The sequence below is a fragment of the Ammodytes marinus genome (genome assembly GCF_949987685.1).
Source record: "Ammodytes marinus genome assembly, contig: scaffold_270, whole genome shotgun sequence".
NCBI classification, from domain to species: Eukaryota; Metazoa; Chordata; class Actinopteri; order Uranoscopiformes; family Ammodytidae; genus Ammodytes; species Ammodytes marinus.
Genome location: NW_027648328.1, coordinates 20,001 through 43,037, shown reverse-complemented (window position 1 = coordinate 43,037; position 23,037 = coordinate 20,001). Strand labels below are relative to the sequence as shown.

General features: G+C 38.6%; 1 protein-coding gene across 1 annotated transcript in view; it reads right to left on the bottom strand.

Annotated features, from left to right (window-relative positions):
* Positions 1-1,640: 1,640 nt before the first annotated feature.
* LOC307270745 (uncharacterized protein) overlaps positions 1,641-23,037 on the bottom strand; it is a gene marked incomplete at both ends in the record, with an annotated part of 27,691 nt that continues 6,294 nt past the window's right edge. The window contains 15 exons of the mRNA XM_080054628.1: positions 1,641-1,650; positions 2,132-2,305; positions 3,191-3,364; positions 4,592-4,765; positions 5,654-5,830; positions 8,410-8,583; positions 11,786-11,959; positions 12,672-12,845; positions 13,003-13,176; positions 13,417-13,593; positions 13,836-15,752; positions 16,458-16,571; positions 18,909-19,022; positions 19,671-19,790; positions 21,279-21,383. Of these exons, the coding sequence (XP_079910754.1) occupies positions 1,641-1,650; positions 2,132-2,305; positions 3,191-3,364; positions 4,592-4,765; positions 5,654-5,830; positions 8,410-8,583; positions 11,786-11,959; positions 12,672-12,845; positions 13,003-13,176; positions 13,417-13,593; positions 13,836-15,752; positions 16,458-16,571; positions 18,909-19,022; positions 19,671-19,790; positions 21,279-21,383 (3,952 nt within the window). The remainder of the gene's footprint in view (positions 1,651-2,131; positions 2,306-3,190; positions 3,365-4,591; positions 4,766-5,653; positions 5,831-8,409; positions 8,584-11,785; positions 11,960-12,671; positions 12,846-13,002; positions 13,177-13,416; positions 13,594-13,835; positions 15,753-16,457; positions 16,572-18,908; positions 19,023-19,670; positions 19,791-21,278; positions 21,384-23,037) is intronic.

The following is a 23,037-nucleotide window of genomic DNA, read 5'->3' as shown; positions in this document are numbered from 1 at the left end:
CTCAGAAGACTTTTCTACGTGTTCCAGTTTTGTTTTCTAGATTGTATTAGTTGTTTTGATGACTTTGTAGATCGCATCATCATCATATTATATTGTTTTTCTAATTGATTTCTTCGATTACAGATGTTAATTTGTTTGACATTGAAAAGTGATTGAAGAACGAAATGTTACTCTGAACCTCTACGCTGTAAATAATTGAAACGGAATGTTTTGTTAAGTTTCAACTGAACTGCCGATATCATAAAACCACCTGGACTACTTCAAACTGGAATACTTCTCCTCATTTGTGCTCCTTGTCTGTGTCTCTTTACCTTCTTCCAAAGGCGCGTTCACACCAAAAGCGATGCTGGTGATTCAGGCGATTGAGAATTTGCATATTTACATATGAAGCCATTGGTTTAGGCGCGATGAAGGGTTTCAGGCGATTTCACGTTCATTGCTTCATCGCTTGAAGTTGAAAATATTTAACTTTTGACACGTGACGCTTAGCCTTTCAAAGGATGCCCCACCAGACTTTCCGTGGAAGGCAGCCCCTGATTGGTTCATGTAGTCATCAATCTAGCCTCCAGTTAGACCGGACCCTCCCCACTTTCTGTCTGTTAGTGGAAGGCAGCCCCTGATTGGTTCATGTAGTCATCAATCTAGCCTTCAATCAGACTGGACCACTTTCTGTATTTGTTTATATTTAAAGGCATATCTTAAAAGAAATTTAAAGGAAACTCGAGATACTTAGTTTTTCAGAGAACATAAAGCCGTTCTGAATATTATAAAACATATTGTCATGTTGTTTATGCTCCTTCTCTGCCATTTAGTCCCCTCCCGTCTTCTTAGGAAATCCATCGGTTTCCTGTGAGAACCATGGTCTCAGATTAAGAGTTCCTCTAACAGGTGGACTGAAGAAGCAAAAAGGATGAAAGACATTTCTGCTTTTTCAGTAGATCAAAAGATCCACCTGGTTTTATTCAGCAAGCTTAGCAACAATACACAATTCCCAATTTAGTTTAAAATAAAAAAGTTGATCCAGAAAGTCTAAAAAGATCGAAAGACCAAGACTGCTGCTTAATTAAACATCACATCACAGTTTCTAAGGTTACAGAGTCAAAGGGTGTAAAACTGTAGGGCGAATTATCAACATATAAGGTCATAGATTCAAACGCAAGCACTTAATTGGCTGTATGGAATATGTAAGAGGCATTTTATGTTTAGTGTGTATTCTACCTCCCACCACTTGGGGCAGTATATGCTTGTTGAATCATTCCTAAAGTGCATATAATCAGGGAGGTGGAAGCAAACAGTCATTTATGCTTGTTGAATCAATCACACACACACAAGCACAGAGACCAGTTACCCCTCCGTGTCAATCAGTGGCATAGACATCTGTCAACATGTTAGTGAAACGCTCTGTTGAGATGGTCAGGAAGCCCATTACTACACAGTGTCTGTATGTGGAACACCAGCGTTATCTTATTTAGAGTTCGTCCTCCTCATCTTTAGTCGCTCTGCGGGACGTTTGATCACTCACACACACACACACACACACACACACACACACTGACTCACTCACTCACTCACACACACACACACACACACACACTGAGTAACTCACTCACACACTCACTCACTCACTCACTCACTCACGATCATTTCCATCTGTTGAGAGAAGAACACAACAGAAGTAATGAATCAGAGTTTACAGAGACTCCCTCCATCAGCTGTCAGTCAGTGAGTCTGTTTACGTTTATATATTTCCTTTTGTCTTTTTTAATGTCCATATGTTTTTATATTTACACATTTGTTCTGTTATCTTTTAAACGTTCAAACATAAACTTAGTCACTGTGTAAATATGAAATATGAAATGTCCTACAGTGCTATGAAAACGGTATTTGCCTCTTTCCAGACTTCTTCTATTTTTGCACATTTGTCACAACTAAATGTTTCAGATCATCAAACAAATGTAAAATTAGACAAAGATAACCGGAGTGAAAACAAAATGCAGTTTTTAAATGAGGAAAGCAGCTAATGACAAGGTTTAAGGTTTACCAGGAAATACTGGATCTTTGCTTTGATACTAACTGTGTTTAGTGACATTCAGCTGAAAGCAACATGGACTGACTCCAACCCTCTACTCACATCAGAGTCTCCAGTCTGTAGTGTGGACTCTCCTTAAGATCAGACAGAGGCTTCACTGCTGAATCCTGCAGGTAGTTGTAACTCAGATCCAGCTCTCTGAGATGGGAGGGGTTGGACTTCAGCGCTGAGGCCAGAGAAGCACAGCTGATCTCTGACAAACTGCAGTGCTCTAATCTGAATAAAGAATACATTATATAAATAAAAAATAATCAATAATCCAATCAGATGTGTTCAGGTTTTAAATGTGCAGCTCAACATGACTTTGTTCTAATCAATGAGCTTTCCTCTAAAATGAGTAGAGTGACTTTGTCATTGTGTTGTTGTGGATCATCATAATGTCAGCCTTCTACAGACATCACCCACATGTCACCACAACATTCACACACCTATTCATGTCAACACAAATTGATATCAAGCTGCTGATCTCAGTCAGGTTTGGAATGAGAGGAGACAAATGATATTGATCCATTTAACACCTACATTTGGTAATATGCTTTGATCTTTGTCTTCCTGTGTGTGTGTGTGTGTGTGTGTGTGTGTGTGTGTGTATGTGTGTTTGAGTGTGTGTGTGTGTGTGTGTGTGTGTGTGTGTGTGTGTGTGTGTGTGTGTGTGTGTGTGCGTTTGCGTGTGTGTTTGTGTTTGCGTGTGTGTGTGTGTGTGTGTGTGTGTGTGTGTGTGTGTGTGTGGGTGGGTGGGTGTAAGTGAGTATGTGTGAGTGTGTTCTGACAGATTAATATCATTGAACAGACATGATTTTTTAAGACAATTTGAAATTAATGGAAACCAATTAAATTATTCTCTTTCAACTAGTAAACATTTGCTTTATAAACTAAAATATTAGTTGGAGGATCTTCAGTAATAATATGACAATTTACCAAAATAATGAACATTAATTAAACATTTTCTACAGTTCTTGTGACAGCAGAATAAGAAAAATTAAAACATGAACAACAAAAATGTATAACTTTATGGATGTAAGGTATGTTTGTACATAAATTAGGTTTAAATGTTAATAAAATATATAAGATCTTCAATAGTAACAGAGTCAGTGAACTGACCCCAGAGTCTCCAGTCTACAGTGTGGACTCTCTAGAAAACCACACAGCAGCTTCACTCCTGAATCCTGCAGCTTGTTGTAGCTCAGATCCAGCTCTCTGAGATGGGAGGGGTTGGACTTCAGCGCTGAGGCCAGAGAAGCACAGCTGATCTCTGACAAGCTGCAGTGCTCCAATCTGAATAAAGAATACATTATATAAATAAAAAATAATCAATAATCCAATCAGATGTGTTCAGGTTTTAAATGTGCAGCTCAACATGACTTTGTTCTAATCAATGAGCTTTCCTCTAAAATGAGTAGAGTGACTTTGTCATTGTGTTGTTGTGGATCATCATAATGTCAGCCTTCTACAGACATCACCCACATGTCACCACAACATTCACACACCTATTCGATAAATATGATATTGATCCACTTAACACCTACATTTGGTAATATTCCTGTGTGTGTGTGTGTGTGTGTGTGTGTGTGTGTGTGTGTGTGTGTGTGTGTGTGTGTGTGTGTGTGTGTGTGTGTGTGTGTGTGTGTGTGTGTGTGTGTGTGTGTGTGCGTGTGGGTGTGTGTTCAGACAGATTAATATCAATGAACATATATTTTTTAAGACAATTTGAAATGAATGGAAACCAATTAAATGATTCTCTTTCAACTAGTAAACGTTTGCTTTATAAACTAAAATATTAGTTGGAGGATCTTCAGTAATAATATGACAATTTACCAAAATAATGAACATTAATTAAACATTTTCTACAGTTTTCGTGACAGCAGAATAAGAAAAATGAAAACATGAACAAGGAAAATATATAACTTTATGGATGTAAGTTATGTGTTGAAGCCAAATTATTGATTTCAGGATGTATTTTATATTTTGCATTTGTTTATGAATTTTGAGTTGTTTGTTGATTATTTAAATGATTTATGATTAATTACATTTGGTTGGAGGGATAGGACGGTGCGTAAAGCAAACGCCGCCCCACAATTGGCATGGCGAGGGCGACTTCTAATCTATTTCAGCTGTGCCCAGTCGGTGAAATGGGTTCCCAGGTATGCAGTCGCACTGTTTTTAGACCGCAACAAATCAGCCAAGCAACAAATCAGCCACGCAGCAAATCGACCACAAACATGCACAAAATAACGATCGCCAGGTAACGCACCGGCCTATTTCTCCTCCAATCCGGTAAGAAAAGAATGCCTTAGTGTCTGTTGAGTCAGAGGAATAAACAACCTCAAACCCAAAGAAAAGGTGTGGTTAATTTGGGTGTGTCTAGCAGTGCATGGCCTGGAAACCAATTGAACGCAAAAGTATTGCACTTTTATTATGTTTGTACATAAATTAGGTTAAATTGTTTATGAATAATATATAATCTGATGTGATCTACAATAGTAACAGAGTCAGTGAACTTACAGCAGTGTTTCCAGTCTACAGAGTGGACTCTCCAGAAAACCACACAGCAGCTCCACTCCTGAATCCTGCAGCTTGTTGGAGTCCAGATCCAGCTTTCTGAGATGGGAGGGGTTGGACTTCAGAGTTGAGGCCAGAGAAGCACAGCTGATCTCTGACAAACTGCAGTCGATCAATCTGAATAAAGAATAAAAGATGCAAATACAAAATATTTAATAACCCAATCAGATGTGTTCAGGTTTTTAAATGTGCAGCTCAACATGACTTTGTCCTAATCAATGAGCTTTCCTCTATAATGAGTAGAGCGACTTTGTCATTGTGTTGTTGTGGATCATCATAATGTCAGCCTTCTACAGACATCACCCACATGTCACCACAACATTCACACACCTATTCATGTCAACACAAATTGATATCAAGCTGCTGATCTCAGTCAGGTCTGGAATGAGAGGAGACAAATGATATTGATCCATTTAACACCTACATTTGGTAATATGCTTTGATCTTTGTCTTCCTGTGTGTGTGTGTGTGTGTGTGTATGTGTGTTTGAGTGTGTGTGTGTGTGTGTGTGTGTGTGTGTGTGTGTGTGTGTGTGTGTGTGCGTTTGCGTGTGTGTTTGTGTTTGCGTGTGTGTGTGTGTGTGTGTGTGTGTGTGTGTGTGTGTGTGTGTGTGTGTGTGTGTGTGTGTGTGTGTGTGGGTGGGTGTAAGTGAGTATGTGTGAGTGTGTTCTGACAGATTAATATCAATGAACAGATATAATTTTTTAAGACAATTTGAAATAAATAGAAACCAATTAAATTATTCTCTTTCAACTAGTAAACATTTGCTTTATAAACTAAAATATTAGTTGGAGGATCTTCAGTAATAATATGACAATTTACCAAAATAATGAACATTAATTAAACATTTTCTACAGTTCTTGTGACAGCAGAATAAGAACAATTAAAACATGAACAACAAAAATGTATAACTTTATGGATGTAAGTTATGTTTGTACATAAATTAGGTTTAATTGTTAATAAAATATATAAGATCTTCAATAGTAACAGAGTCAGTGAACTGACCCCAGAGTCTCCAGTCTACAGTGTGGACTCTCCAGAAAACCACACAGCAGCTTCACTCCTGAATCCTGCAGCTTGTTGTTCCAGCTCAGATCCAGCTTCCTGAGATGGGAGGGGTTGGACTTCAGAGTTGAAGCCAGAGAAGCACAGCTGATCTCTGACAAGCTGCAGCGGCACAATCTGAATAAAGAATAAATTATGTAAATAAAAAATAATCAATAATCCAATCAGATGTGTTCAGGTTTTAAATGTGCAGCTCAACATGACTTTGTTCTAATCAATGAGCTTTCCTCTCAAATGAGTAGAGTGACTTTGTCATTGTGTTGTTGTGGATCATCATAATGTCAGCCTTCTACAGACATCCTCCACATGTCACCACAACATTCACACACCTATTCATGTCAACACAGATTAACAACGCTGCTGATCTCAGTCAGGTCTGGAATAAGAGGAGACAAATGATATTGATCCATTTAACACCTACATTTGGTAATATGCTTTCATCTTTGTCTTCCTGTGTGTGTGTTTGAGTGTGTGTGTGTGTGTGTGTGTGTGTGTGTGTGTGTGTGTGTGTGTGTACGCGTGTGTGTTCAGACAGATTAATATCAATGAACAGATATAATTTTTTAAGACAATTTGAAATTAATGGAAACCAATTAAATTATCTTTCAACTAGTAAACGTTTGCTTTATAAACTAAAATATTAGTTGGAGGATCTTCAGTAATAATATGACAATTTACCAAAATAATGAACATTAATTAAACATTTTCTACAGTTTTTGTGACAGCAGAATAAGAAAAATGAAAACATGAACAAGGAAAATATATAACTTTATGGATGTAAGTTATGTGTTGAAGCCAAATTATTGATTTCAGGATTTATTGTATATTTTGCATTTGTTTATGAATTTTGAGTTGTTTGTTGATTATTTAAATGATTTATGATTAATTACATTTGGTTGGAGGGATAGGACGGTGCGTAAAGCAAACGCCGCCCCACAATTGGCATGGCGAGGCTTCTAATCTATTTCAGTCGGGGAACTGGGTTCCCAGGTATGCAGTCGCACTGTTTTTAGATCGCAACAAATCAGCCACGCAACAAATCAGCCACACAGCAAATCGACCACAAACATGCACAAAATAACGATCGCCAGGTAACGCACCGGCCTATTTCTCCTCCAATCCGGTAAGAAAAGAATGCCTTAGTGTCTGTTGAGTCAGAGGAATAAACAACCTCAAACCCAAAGAAAAGGTGTGGTTAATTTGGGCGCGTCTAGCAGCGCATGGCCTGGAAACCAATTGAATGCAAGAGTATTGCACTTTTAGTATGTTTGTACATAAATTAGGTTAAATTGTTTATGAATAATATACAGGTGAAACTCGAAAAATTAGAATATCGTGCAAAAGTTCATTTATTTCAGTAATTCAACCTAAATGGTGAAACTAATATATTATATAGACTCATTACATTCAAAGTGAGATATTTCAAGCCTTTATTTGTTATAATTGTGATTATTATGGCTTACAGCTTATGAAAACCCCAAATTCAAAATCTCAGAAAATTAGAATATTACATAAAATCAATAAAAAAAGGATTTTAAATACAGAAATGTCGGCCCTCTATAAAGCATAATCATGCATATGTACTAAGTACTTGGTTTGGGCCCCTTTTGCACAAATTATTGCCTAAATGCGGTGTGGCATGGATGCTATCAGTCTGTGGCACTGCTGAGGTGTTATGGAAGCCCAGGTTGCTTTGATAGTGGCCTTCAGCTCGTCTGTATTGTTGGGTCTGGTGTGTATCATCTTCCTCTTGACAATAGTCCATAGTTTCTCTATTGGGTTCAGGTCAGGAGAGTTGTCTGGCCAATCAACACAGTAATACCATGGTCAATCAACCAGTTACTTGTGGTTTTGGCACTGTGGACAGGTGTCAAGTCTTGCTGGAAAAAGTAATTCAGCATCTCCATAAAGCTTGTCAACAGACAGATGATAATTGAGGTATCATGTCATCTGCTGCTGTTGGTCCACTGTGTTATCAAGTCCAAAGTCACCACAGCCATCTACCAGAAGATTTTAGAGCACTTCATGGTTCTGTCTGTTGACAAGCTTTATGGAGATGACAATTTCCATTTCCAGCTAGACTTGGCACCTGCCCACAGTACCATAAACCACTGGTAACTGGTTGACTGACCATGGTATTACTCTGCATGAATGGCCAGACAACTCTCCTGACCTTAACTCCATAGAGAAACTATGGACTATTGTCAAGAGGAAGATGATACACACCAGACCCAACAATACAGACGAGCTGAAGGCCACATCAAAGCAACCTGGGCTTCCATAACACCTCAGCAGTGCCACAGGCTGATAGCATCCATGCCACGCCGCATTTAGGCAATAATTCATGCAAAAGGGGCCCAAACCAAGTACTTAGTACATATGCATGATTATACTTTCTAGAGGGCCGACATTTCTGTATTTAAAATCCTTTTTTTATTGATTTTATGTAATATTCTAATTTTCTGAGATTTTGAATTTGGGGTTTTTATAAACTGTAAGCCATAATAATCACAATTATAGAAAATAAAGGCTTCACATATCTCACTTTGTATGTAATGAGTCTGTATAAGATATTATTTTCACCTATAAAGTTGAATTACTGAAATAAATGAATTTTTGCACGATATTCTAATTTTTCGAGTTTCACCTGTATAATCTGATGTGATCTACAATAGTAACAGAGTCAGTGAACTTACAGCAGTGTTTCCAGTCTACAGTGTGGACTCTCCAGAAAACCACACAGCAGCTTCACTCCTGAATCCTGCAGCTCGTTGTGACTCAGATCCAGCTCTCTGAGATGGGAGGGGTTGGACTTCAGAGCTGAGGCCAGAGAAGCACAGCTGATCTCTGACAAACTGCAGTCCCACAATCTGGATAATATGATGGAAATAAAAAATAATTAATAATCCAATCAGATGTGTTCAGGTTTTAAATGTGCAGCTCAACATGACTTTGTTCTAATCAATGAACTTTCCTCTAAGTGACTAGAGTGATTTTGTCATTGTGTTGTAGTGGATCATCATAATGTCAGCCTTCTACAGATATCCCCCTTATATGCATAACAACATAATATGCTTTTACCTCGGTCCTCTTTTTACCTCGGTGTGTGTGTGTGTGTGTGTGTGTGTGTGTGTGTGTGCGTGCGTGCGTGCGTGTTTGTGTTGATCAGATTCATCAATATCAATGAACTGATATTATTTGCTGAAACAAACTGAAATGAATGAAAACCAATGAAATTATTCTCTTTCAAATAGTAAATGTTTTCAATGTAGACTAAAATATTAGTTGGAGGATCTTGAGAATAAAAAATGTGAATTTGCTAAAAATTGTGAACACATATTAAACATTTTCAACAGTTTATTTTGTGACTGCAGAAAAAAAGAATAGGCTTTGCACAAGAAAAATGTAAATATGAACAAATAAAATTCATAAATGTATGATTGTAACCTACATTTGTACATGAATAAGGTTGAATTGTTAATCAAATATATTAGATTTACAATAGCAACAGAGTCAGTCAACTGACCTCAGAGTCTCCAGTCTGTAACAGTGTGGACTCTGGTAAATAATTAAAGGTGAAGTAAGCGATTTATTTATGTTAATATAAGTATTAAATCGCTCTTTATTCATACAGTGATCACGTATATAGTGTGCGTGTTTCATAAAGCCGATCTCTCAGTCAGCTGCTCTGCATGTAATCTTCAAATAAACTTTTTGTGGATCCCACTACTAATAACCAATCAGAAGAGAGAACGCTACAAACCGGCACCCGTCTCACTGCCGGTGCACGTGCAGAGCGACAGATGGGTGAATGTGTATACGCCTACAATGGCGGAGCAGGTAAAAATTTCTGTTTTGATGGTTTTTATCATGTTTTAACACACTTATGGATCTGAGATGATGCTAGATAACGCGCTGCTTAATGTGGTGACGTAGGGACGAGGGAAGGGACTGCTAACTGCAGTCACTGACAGGAAGTTAGCTAAACTGACCATTCCGCTTACTGAACCTTTAACTATGATTTTTCAAGCTACCGGATCTAAAGAGCAATGCCTTATTAAGGTTAATAAATCCTTGATATTTGTTATCACCTTAGCCCTAAAACAGCCAACGTGCACTGGGAGATACATACTCTTTAACATCCTGTAGGGGGCTTGCTGGAAGGTTTTCACTAATCTAGTTAGCATTTATCAAAAGACTTGTCTGTTATTAGCATCTAGGTGACATGATTTGGTTCAAGTTATCTTTCATTGTTTAGTCAGCCTGATCAGAAATCAACATGTACGCCAGTGGTGAAGCGCCAGCTTCCCAGGGTGTAAGTAATCATATATTAGACATACTTATTTTCATTAAAATAACAATCTAAATTCATATATTGAATTAGGACATTTGTCTTAACATGCTGATGAAGAAAAAAAAAATCCATCTGTGTTTGTGGGTTTTTTAGCAGAATTTGAAATGTATGTATCCCCAGAGATACGTTGCCTGCTTAGGGGGTAGAAATTTGGTCAATGTTCATTATTCTGAATTTTATTTAAAACTTGAAGGCATGTTGATAATGACTGCAGAACCATATATTATCATGAACAGTTGTGTCCATTACAACATTATTACTGTATTTCACTTTAAAAATGATCTTTCTATATTTATGTATACTTAGGGCAGTGCTGCCTGGAAGGCCCTAACCCTAACCGTTGGGGGAGGGGAGTGCCTTCCAGGCACAAAACACAAACTTAACTGCCCAGGGATGGCCAACGCCACTGGCAGGGAAAGTAAGCTGCTGTTTATTAAAGATATTATTTCAAGCTGGTGGCTGCTGGTCGTTCTAGGCGCACAGTGTAGCATCATGCCTGCATCGGCTTCAGAGGAGCATCTGACACACCTGTGGCAGCTGTTTGAAAGGATCAGGGTGCAGTGACTAATAGTCAATCCTGCTTAGTTAGTTTGGCCTGTCATCCATTGACTTCCTTGGGCACTGCTTTCCACAAAGGGAGCCTCTAAACTGGTATAGTAGGACACCGTGCCAGGTTCATGCACACCGCACCATAAAGTCCCTACATTCCTGTTGAACCGCCTCCATTTCACTGCCTTCGTGGACCACAAGCCACTGACTTCCGCAATTGCAAAGACTTCTGAGCCATGGCCCGTCCTCCAGCAACATCAGTTTTCCGCCGTCCCTGAGTTCACCACTGATATTCAGCATGGCTGGTAAGGACAACTTTGGGGTCTGTGCACTTGGGACTCGACTACGCTGTTAGGACTGCAGACCAGGCCGCTGGCTCAGATGTCCCTACTACACCATGTCCTACAACTTCAGGTCCGTGGCTGCTGTGCTGTGTTTGATGACAGCAAGGCTCCTGTGCGATGTCTCTACTGACCAGCCCCGCCCGATGGTGCACGTGGGTTGGGGGCGCCTATTTATATACAGTACCTGATCAATGGTTTATGCAATCTGCGTGTTCAGGCGTATACGAAGCTGGTGGGTGTTACATTTGTCTGGCCCCGCCTCAGGAGGGATGTAAAGACCTGGGCTAGCTTCAGTTTGACCTGTCAGCGTGTTCAAGGTACACATGATACCAAAGCCCCCTTGGCGCCGATTCTGGTCCCCGAGAGGCATTTCGACCAGGTCAAAAAGCACCTGGTGGGCCCCCTGCCTTCCACCCGTAGGCTCACTGACCTCCTCACCTTGGTGGGCAGCACCACCAGGTAGCCGGAAGCCATTCCTCTGTATTTGCTGAAGTGGACAGGGCGTTCTTCATTTCAGGGTGGCCTTTTATTGTGGACAGTCTAAGGCACACCTGTGCACTAATCATGATGTCAGATCAGCATCTTGATGTGGCACACCTGTAAGGTGGGATGGATTATCTCAGCAAAGCAGAAGTGCTCACTATCACACATTTAGACGGATTTGTGAACAATGTTTGAGAGAAATGGTACAATTGTGTATCTGGAATGAATTTTAGATCTTTAAGTCCATCTCATGAAAAATGGGAGCAAAAACAATAGTGTTGCGTTTATATTTTTGTTGAGTGTAATATATTCAATAGTAATTCATTGAGTCATTGAACTAACCTCAGAGTCTCCAGTTTACAGTGTGGACTCTCCAGAAAATCACACAGCTGCTTCATTACAGAATCCTGCAGCTCGTTTTCACTCAGATCCAGCTCTCTGAGATGGGAGGGGTTGGACTTCAGAGCTGAGGTCGAAGATGCACAGCTGGTCTCTGACAAACTACAGCCACTCAATCTGCATAAAGAATACATTATGTAAATTTAGAGACAATGTTCCTGCTAGAAATCCTTCAATGTTGAAAAATCTGTTCATAGTAAAATACACAATTGAATAATAGCTCTCATTTATATAAATAATAACGTGATGCTGCTTCAAAAGATACGTAGAGACATACAGTATTTATTTGACAAACCAAACCGATTTAATTGAAAAAGCATACGGTAGACTTTATCTGTATCTTTACTGATAAACAATGTACATATTAAAACCTCATAATGCGTTTGTTTATCCAGTTTTATAATTTCCATATGTCAGATGCGCTTGCGGAATAAATTTAGCTATAGGGGTGTGTTTCCTCGCCCCAACGTTATCTCTCTGCACTGGATAGATGGAAAATGACGGAGCGTTGGCCTCTACGAGGAATTTGAGGCCGATTTTTGCTCTGTAGAAACAGACGTGTGACATCAGACTCGCTATGTCTCGCTATCTTGTATATACTATTCTTACCTTCTGGGCTCCATTTCATATTCTTAAGTCTAAACACAACCTTGTGGATCGTAAAATGATTTGTGAAGAATTTATTTTAATGACAGACGCACGGAAGAAGAAAGACTTTGACATTAAAAGTGTATGAGTAGAATATCATCCTTAAATCTGCAGATTATTGTCACCACAATCTTTCAAATCATATTAATCTTAGTGCAATAGTAAAACAGTGGTATCTGACCTCAGAGTCTCCAGTTTACATTGTTGACTCTCAAGAATACCACTCATCAACTTCACTCCTGAATCCTGCAGCTCGTTGTGACTCAGATCCAGCTCTCTGAGATGGGAGGGGTTGGACTTCAGAGCTGAGGCCAGAGAAGCACAGCTGTTTTCGGACAAACTGCAGTCCCTCAATCTGAATAAAATATAAATTGTGTTAGCTTAGATAATATTTCCTGCTTGAAATCTTTCAATGTTAACAATCTATACAGGTAAAAAAAAGGTTTAGGACGTAGAAGTTTAGAAAACGTATCATACACAGCACAGAAGTAAAAGATAAGATGGTATCCGACCTCAGAGTCTCCAGTCTACAGTCTTGACTCTCCAGAAAACCACACAGTTGCTTCACTCCTGAATCCTGCAGCTCATTGCTACTCAGCTCCAGCTCTCTGAGATGGGAGGGGTTGGACTTCAGAGCTGAGGCCAGAGAAGCACAGCTGTTCTCGGACAAACCGCAGCCCTTTAAGCTAAATAAAGAAGAAGTTATGTAAAGGAAAAATAATCAATAAACAAATCACGCGTGTTCAGGTCCATCTCTCATCGCCCCCAAAACATTTTGCGATCGTCCCCAAGAAAGAGGAATATTAGTCTCGAGCCCTCTGAAAACTGTACATTTCATTTCTATACTGAACTTTAACCAAAACCATAAAACCTTAGTCAATTCAATAAGAACAAAACTCTACATTAGCTATGGTCAGTGAACTGACCTCAGTTTCTCCAGTCTGCAGTTTGCACTCTCTAGTCCAGCGGAGATAAGTTTCACTCCTGCATCCTTAAGGTTGTTGTTTCTACTCAGGTCCAGCTCTATCAGAGAGGAGTGATTGGACTTCAGAGCTGAAGCCACAACTTCACAGTGAGTCGCTGAAAGTCCACAGTCAGAAAGTCTGTAATGAAACATGTATTATGAAAGAGAAGTGATGGCAGAGCAGTTTGACATTTCATGATTTGAGAAACCTTTGCTCTTCACGTCAGAGGGTCACATTTTATCTTTGTTTTGCCTTAATCTTGCAGATTAAAGATGGGTTTTTCTGGATTTTAGAAATGTTATTAAATAGTAAAAGAAGAAGAATTAAATATTTTGAACTCAAACTCTACAACGATCAATGTTAATCACATCTGGACTTACAGAGCCTTTTTGCAGTTCCTCACAGCTGGAATCAGTCTCTGTCGTCCCTGGTCTGACGTGTTGTACTTTTCCAGGTCCAACTCGTCCAGAACCTCCTCTGACATCTGCAGCATGTCGGCCAGACCCGAGCAGTGGATCTCAGAGAGGTTGTTCTCTGATCTGTTCTCTGACTTCAGGAACTCTTGGATCTCCTGATGAACTGATTGGTCGTTCATCTCGGTCAGACAGTGGAAGATGTTGATACTTCTGTCAGGAGAGATCTCATCACTGTTCATCTCCTTAAGGTTGCTGATGACCCAATGCATGATTTCTGGACTGTTGTCTGTTGGACCCAGCAGGCCTCCTAAGAGTCTCTGGTTGGACTCCAGAGAGAGGCCATGAAGGAAGCGGACAAACTGGTCCAGGTGGCCATTTTGACTTTGAAGAGATTTCTCCAAGGCGCTCCTTAGGAAGACATCAAGAGATGAATTTACATACTCTTTTCCGAGGAAGTCCTCCAGTATCTCTGTGTTCTTGCTGGTGTGACAGTGGTGCATGTAGACTGCAGCCAGAAACTCCTGAATGCTCAGATGAACAAAGCTGTAGACGGTTTTCTCAAAGATCACACTCTCTTCTTTGAAAATCTCGGTACATAGTCCAGAGTTCACCGAGGCCTCTGTGACATCCAGACCACACTGCTCCAGGTCTTCTTGGTAGAACATGATGTTTCCTTTCTGCAGTTGTTCAAACGCCAGCCTCCCCAACTTCAGAAGAACTTCCCTGTCGCCCTCTGTCAGCTCCTGTGGACTCATCTCAAGTCCCTCTTCATACTTCTGCTTCTTCCTCTTTATCTGAACCATCACAAAGTGTGAATACATGCCAGTCAGGGTCTTGGGCAGCTCTCCTCTCTGGTCTTTAGTCAACATGTGCTCCAGAACCGTAGCAGTGATCCAGCAGAAGACTGGGATTAGACACATGATGTTGAGGCTCCTGGATGTCTTGATGTGTGAGATGATTCTGCTAGACAGCTCTTCATCGATGACTTTCCTCTTGAAATACTCCTCCTTCTGTGGGTTGGTGAAGCCTCGTACTTCTGTCACCCTGTCAACACATTTAGGAGGGATCTGATTGGCTGCTGCAGGTCGGGAAGTTATCCAGATGAGAGCCGAGGGAAGCAGATTCCCCTGGATGAGGTTTGTCAGCAGCACGTTGACTGATGAGTCCTGTGTGACATCAGACACAACCTCATTGTTGTGGAAATTCAGTGAAAGTCTGCTTTCATCCAGGCCGTCAAAGATGAACAAAACTTTACAGAGAGCGAGCTTCTCTGCTGTGACCTTCTGTAATGTTGGATGGAAAACATGGAGCAGCTTGAGAAGACTGTACTGCTCATCTCTGATCAAGTTCAGCTCCCTGAATGAAAGCAGAATCAGCAGACTGACGTCTAGGTTTTCCAAGCCCTCTGCCCAGTCCAGAGTGAACTTCTGCACTGAGAAGGTTTTTCCAATTCCAGCGACACCGTTTGTCAGGACGACTCTGATGTGTCCCTGTTGGTCGGGTAAGGCTTTAAAGATGTCGTGGCACTTGATTGGAGTGTCATGGAGTGTCTTCTTCTTGGAAGCGGTCTCAAGCTGCCTGACCTCATGTTGGGTATTAACCTCTTCACTCTGTCCCTCTGTGATGTAGAGCTCAGTGTAGATCCTGTTGAGGAGAGTTCCACTTCCTGTTTGATCAGTTCCTTCAGTCACACCTTCACACCTCCTCTTCAGACTGATCTTATGTTCATCTAAAACCTGCTGGTTCTTGATATGTTGATATAAATATGACATGATGTTCCACACAGCGGGTAGGAGTCTCATGATGAACCAAACTGGTATTACGTCTGTCTGCAGCTCCGGTGACCACAGCGGGTAAAGACTGGATCCTCCACTCCTTTTCCTGTGAATACATTTCTTCATTAATAAATAATAGTTTCTTATCTTCATCCTCATTCCCCCATCTTCCCCCTGTTCGGTTTACAGAAGAAACAGTCTCTTACTTTGTGTCTGAAGGTTCAATCCTGATATTGAGAATTATTTCTAATATTTTTGGAATGGTCACTCTTCATAGACAGAGAGCTGGGGACTCCAGACTAGGATGTCTGGATCACATTTTATTCACATGACATGAATCTTTCATAAATTCTTTCATCTGAAGAAATAAATTTAATGATTTGTTGTCATTGACAAAATTCCAGATTTGTCCACAGATGGTCACAGAGAACAGTAAAAGTTGTGTTAATTTCCTGTTTGAATTTTACATTAAGTTCTTAAAGTAAAATTTAAGTTCATTTTATTTCCGGTCTCCTGCTTTCATAAACAATTTTGACCTGATCTGTCTAAGTAATCATCTATTAATCTGCCTGTAGTTTGTTATTAAAACAAATGCAACCACTTTGTGTATTTCTGCACAATGAATGTAAATCTTTTAACAAAGCATTTAGTTTGTAAGTATTGTTTGTATATTTGTAATGTTTTTGTTGGAAATAAGAAAAGCCAATAAATATATTGTTAAAAAATAAATAAATAAATAATTTAGTCTTCATCCTCAACAGAGGATGAAGACTAAATGTCCGGTCAGTTTACAGTAGAAACAGTTTCTTACTTTGTGTCTGAAGGTCCAGGTTCATTACTGAAGTCTGGTTGCCAATCTTTGGACCTGTCACTCTTCACAGACAGACCGCTGGAGACTCCAGACTCTGATTCCTGATACTGAACCCTGCAAACACCAAGATGTGTTTATTAATAACATGTGAATTCTTGATAAATTCTAATAGAACAACGCCATTCAGGAAGCTCTAAATACACAAACTGCTGATAATGATGATAGGAAGTTTTACGTTTGTAGCATCATCTTAAGAATAGATTACAGCATTATAAGTGAAGTGAAGATGATTTTAGTATAAATGTTATTATACAGTAGGGGAGAACGGTGTAATGTGAGACACTTTTTACATGTGCTAAGGGAGCTAAAATGATTTATCAGTCAAATTTACACATTTCCCATTAATTCAGGATGTTTCCTAGAAAAGGCATTAGCAGAATTTATTCATGACAAAGGGCAGTGAAAATATGATTGTTTTAAAAAAAGTTGTCTTGTGTCTCAGTTTACCGCAGCTGTGGGGTAAACTGAGACAGACCAGAGAAATCAAGGGGGTAAACTGATCCACTTACTTTTTCCACTCTGAAACTACCATAACAACACATGTTGTAACAGTTAGAATCCTGACATCTAGATTGAAAACCAAATATTCCAAAACTTATGTCGGACTAGTAACAGAATCATGGGGTTTGGTCAATTAAGAAAAACATGTTCTAAACACTTGAAAGTAACTCTGATCAAATACACCATATAATTAATATTCAATAATTAACATTCAAATGACAGATAGAACAAGTTAGATTAAAACACAGTCTGGGGGTCAGAACACAGGACCCTTAGAGCCAGCTAGTGTCTGGGGGTCAGAGCAAAGAACAATCAGAACCAGCTAGAACAGCCTGGGACTCAGAACACAGGACTAGACCCAGCTGTCATTATCCATCTTTTGAGTATTTGATTAATATTTTTCTGCATTTGTTTTATTGGGATCATTCATTGAATAAAGACATATTACTTAGAGTTTATTGATGTTAAAGGTCACTCTCCTGTCCCTCACATACATACGTGCCAAACCATGCCCTTGCTGACACCCCTTTAACCATCAACCCCCACCTCCAGCCCACATTGTCTTTTGTCTTAATCAAACTAGACTCCTTGCTACCTCAAATATAATGGATTCATTAAAAGAGGGCACAGACACTGTCTCACTTTACCCCACAGCATTTGTCTCACTTTACCCCACTGCCTCAATTTGATTAAAAACTACCTCTCTCAGCAAATCAGGCTAATCTTCAGTTATTTATTTATTTATTTATTATTCTTTCGGACAATTCCACACAATACACAATTTTCTCTTGCAAATATTCATACATCATACTTTGTGTTGTCCGAAGGGAGACGGAAGAAGCCAAAGGCTTATCAAGTCCCGCCCCCATTTTCATCAAATTCGGATTCAGATACACAGATTACTGTTACAAAATAAAAATAAAACAAACAAAAAACATTATTTTTTATATATATATATAGCTATATATGTATATATATATATACATACACACATATATATATATATATATATATATATATATATATATATATATATATATATATATATATATATACATATACTTTTTTTTTAAGGATCTGCAGTCCAATACACAGTCAATTTTAATCTAATTGCTTCAGCTTTTAAAATCAGTTCAGCACAGTTCAGTTTTTCTGTGACAATGCCAAGTGTATAAAGTGTGAAGTGGCCTTGTATTTGGCCTGTTCCATTACTAAACTGGTAGTCTAAACACTTCTGCAAAAGTATTCCAAAACAAGGAATACTACATAATAAGTTATCATCATCACATGGTTTCATATGTTGGTAGTTCATCAACATGTATGATATAAGTGTTTCTACCTGAATCAATTTGCTTTGGCACAACAATCGATTAAGTTGACAGCAAGAAAATTTACATTTACATGCAAAAAAAACATGCTTACAACATCACCATGAGGTCCTCTCTTTCATGGCCAAGGGGAAATGAGAGGGGCTTGAAAACATATATCTCACATGACCAAAAATGTGTTCCATTGCCTAGATACAGGGGGTGTCTCACATTCCCCGATGGCTCACATTCCCCTGTTCTCCCCTACTGTGCAAAAGTTTAAGGCAGGTGTGAAAAAATGCTGAAAACTAAGGATGCTTTCAAAAATATGAATAATCTTCTTTTTTTATCAATTTAAAAAAAATGCTGAATGAGGGAACAAGTAAATTATACTATTCTAAAAGTAGATTACAGCTTTTTTATGTAACTTACATCTGTCACAGATACTAAGAGTAAAATGGCACTAAAGATATCTATTTGTGTATATCTTAGTATAAATCGTGATATACATCAAACAAAAACTCAACAGGACAGAGGTAGCTGATAGCGATTCATATAAATAAGTCGGTGTCAGTTCTCTTACTTTGTGTCTGAGGGTCGAGGTTCATTACTGAAGTCTGGCTGCCAACGTTTGGACCTGTCACTCTTCATAGACAGACCGCTGGAGACTCCAGACTCTGATTCCTGATACTGAACCCTGCAAACACCAAGATGTGTTTATTCATAACATGTGAATTCTTGATAAATTCTCATAGGACAACGGTAAAATATTTACTTTATTTACTTTAAATAAACCTTAAATAAGTAATTGTTTTATGGATTTGTCTTGCATTACAATTTATGAGATATATATCAATTGCACAATTTACCCCATGGTATTCTCTCTTGTGGCACAACTTACACCACACCGGGGGCAAGTTGTGCCACAAGACAACTTTTTTTCCGAAAGCTATATTTCTTAAACAGTTTATTCCAGATCCAAAGTTGTTATTGCCAGGGATGCACAACATCCTGAAATATATGTACATATTTGAGTTGGAGACATAACTGTCAAGGCCTCACTTTAAAATCACTTTGAGTAAAAAGTGGCACAACTTAGGGCAATCTCCCCTATAAATGTTTCAGTACAGTACTGTGCAAATTATATAAATTATACTATTCTAAAATTAGATTACAGCTTTTTATGTAACTTACATCTGTCACAGATACTAAGAGTAAAATGGAACTAAAGATATCTATTTGTTTATAACTTAGAATAAATTGTGATATACATCAAACAAAAACTCAACAGGACAGAGGTAGATGATAGTGATTTATATTAATAAGTCGGCATCAGTTCTCTTACTTTGTGTCTGAATGTCCAGGTTCATTCCTGAAGTCTGGTTGCCAATCTTTGGACCAGTCACTCTTCATAGACAGACAGCTGGAGATTCCAGACTCTGATCCCTGTCCCTGGGAATGAACCCTGCAAACACCAAGATGTGTTTATTCATAACATGTGATAAAGCCATACTACTAGCGAAATTCCAATCAGAAGGCAGGATTTGTGGATAAAACACATAGCTGAATTTGGCCTATGATTAATTTCACAAAATCCAACAAGACATCTTTATTTGACTTCCTAGGAACCACAGGAATTTAGATATAACAATCTACAAAAATAAACAATCAATAAATTGACGGACACATTGGAGTGGATATTGTCGCTCCCCTACTAATACTAAGAGGAAGATTTATTTTTGTGAAGATGATTTTAGTATACAATTTAATATACAAAATAATTACGCTTGAAAAAGTGCAAAAATAAACAGCTGTCTGCCGATGCAGTGCTGAGTATCAGTTCGCATATCAGCAGTAAAAAAAAACTTAATTTAGCTTAGGTAAGCATTTATATAAATGACAAAAAAAACTGTTTTCCGGCTGGCCCCCTCTGCAAAACTGCAATGCTGACTTATGCTACAGTGAAGTCTCCCTCATCTCCCTAAAATTACTTCCCTGATTACCATTTCCATAAATTAACACTAGGGCTGTCAAACTTAACTTGTTACCGCAGGGTGATTAATTTCTGGAATTAATGCTTTAATTTTTTTAACACAATTAAGGCAGGTGCAGAATGACCTGCCCTGTACATCCACCGGCTCTGCACTACAGTCACTCTAACGTTGTGGCTGACCCAGGATCAGTAGCTGCGCGTGGCCAAACATAGCAGCCTGCTTATGTGGTGAACTGCTACGGCCACGTCTGTGTCACGTGCGGCAGTTGCTGTCGGAAGCAACAGGAGGAGAAACTTTGTCTGCTTTGTTCAGTGCACGGGAGGACACAAACGTCTGCAGTTTTCAGTGGTGTGTGCGATTCAACAATTGAAACGGGCCGGATTTGGCCCTTGGGCCTTGAGTTTGACACATGTGCTTTAATATCAAACGGCGGAACACAACATAAATGTTCAATCAAAGTCATAAAACAGGCCTTTGGTAAGCTTTGGTCGAGGCTGTACTTACTGATAACGTTTTACTGCACTATTTTGTAGTAGCAGACAAAATAATGACTTTATAATTCAAAACCCTAAAATAAATCTCAAAAAAACATTGTTATCTCTACTCTACTGTGTCTTTTCACTGGACTCAAATTATTGGATTTATTTAGTGTACTCCAGACCTGCCACTTTAGAGAAAGTCTTCCATTAACACCTATCACCAATTATTGTTTAGCTCATCAGTGCCAAAAACAAACATATCATATAGTACATACCCGACTTGTTTGTTAATGTCTGAAATCTAAACTTCTTTCATACTGCACTGTGCATTTCATTGTACCTATACACTGCAAGTTGTGAAATCGTAAATTGGATGATGGCAATAAAGCTGAACCTTGAACCAGTAATTGTAACCATAAAATAAACTGTGCTGTACTGTAGATTATCAGATAACATCAAAATTAATAATCATTATCTTACTTTGAGCCTGAGGGTCCGGGTTCATGATTGACATCTTGGAGGCTGGAGACCGAGGAAAAGGACTCCGATCTGTCCTTTTCCTCCGAGTCACTCATCTTCTCAGGTCTGAGAGGTAAAACAGAAACACTGGGGACATACAAACACAGTAAAGTCAGTAATAATAGTAATAATTTTAAATTATATTTTTAGATTACAAAATATCATGTGCATTTTCTATTTTCTACTCACCATAATGACAAATTGTGACAGTCAGACTTCAGACAGGTGGTGTGATGGTATTTTCAGACAGACAGTAAAACAGACAAAACCATTAATCACAAAAACATAAAACATTCAAAACACTGATTAAATGTCCATTTACTCTTCATGCACATGTCAGTCCAGAGACAATTTATTTCGGTAAATCTGTAGTAAATGCTGTAGAAACTAAGATAACTTGATAAGATGAATTGACACACATTTAAAATGTTGAAACAGACGCGTGTTCTCAGAGTAACTTTTTCCCAGCTGGCAAACATCCAAATAAACCACCATATTTGTAGCTACTGATAAAAGCAGCCTCCTTATTTAGCTTTCTTCTAATTCGACGACGGTTGACAGCGTGCGACCCTCCCACTCTGCATTAAAATCTACTTCAGAAAGTGGATTTCGCATAACGTGTGAACTTTTAAAGCTTCACACAGAAAAACCTTTTAAGCTCATTCCTTTCTAGAATAACTTAGAAAGATAGAAAGCTAAAAATGCCGGCGGGCGATTTAATTTAATAGCTTCTACACTTTTCTGGCTGTTTATGCACTGACAAGTTAGCTACAAACCTTGAACATTTTCTATTATTTTTAATAACTGTAATTTCTATAGTCTGTGCACTGTGTTATCAGAAGAAGAATGACAGATAAGTGCACGTCTACAGTCCACACAGAGACTAAATCAAACCATGTGAATTCAAATTAAAATATCTTTTAAACTTACCCAGCGTCATCAGTGTTACTTTACAACCTCAACGGCCTGAATGAAACTCCACAGTCCAAGTTACAAAATAAAACGTTTTAAAATTTCCAAGACAGAAGTCTCTCTCGTTTGCTCCCTAAGCAGCAGATTCAGAAGTGATTTCCCGTAAACGGAGACAGTGTAGGTGACTCTGACAACGTAAATGTTTAACAGACATACAATAAAGCTGGGAGAGTGTTCAAGTCAGTTCGGAGTCCATTTTTTAAATCAACACATGTAGAAGGAGACAAACCATCTGATTTAATCCAGTGATATTATTATTTTACAGTCAAAGAGGGAAGAAGAGTCAGCTCAACTATTTGAGAATTTGACAAGTCCTGATTGACTGGAAAATAAACACTGCTGATGGTAAAAAATAAATAATGTTAACCTGTTTTTCTGAGTTAACAAGACAAATGTTTTCTTAATCTGTTCACTTGAGAAGAAAAGGATTAAACTACTTTTCCTCAAGTGAACAGATGGACAATCGTTTAGAAATATATTATGTAATGGTATATTGTGATAAGCTGTTCTAACTGAAGAAAAAAATAATGTTTACCGAGTTAAAGAGACAATATCTTCTAAGATGTTTATCTATTTAATTCAGGAAAAAAGTGGCAAACATTTTCACTTCCATAAACACAAACTAGATATGTTAGAGTAGCATTGTTAATTAATCAATGTCATAAATCTAAATGTAGTTTACAGTTATTTTGAAAGATAATATATTAATATTGTGATGAGCTGGTCCAGCTGAAGAAACACATATAAC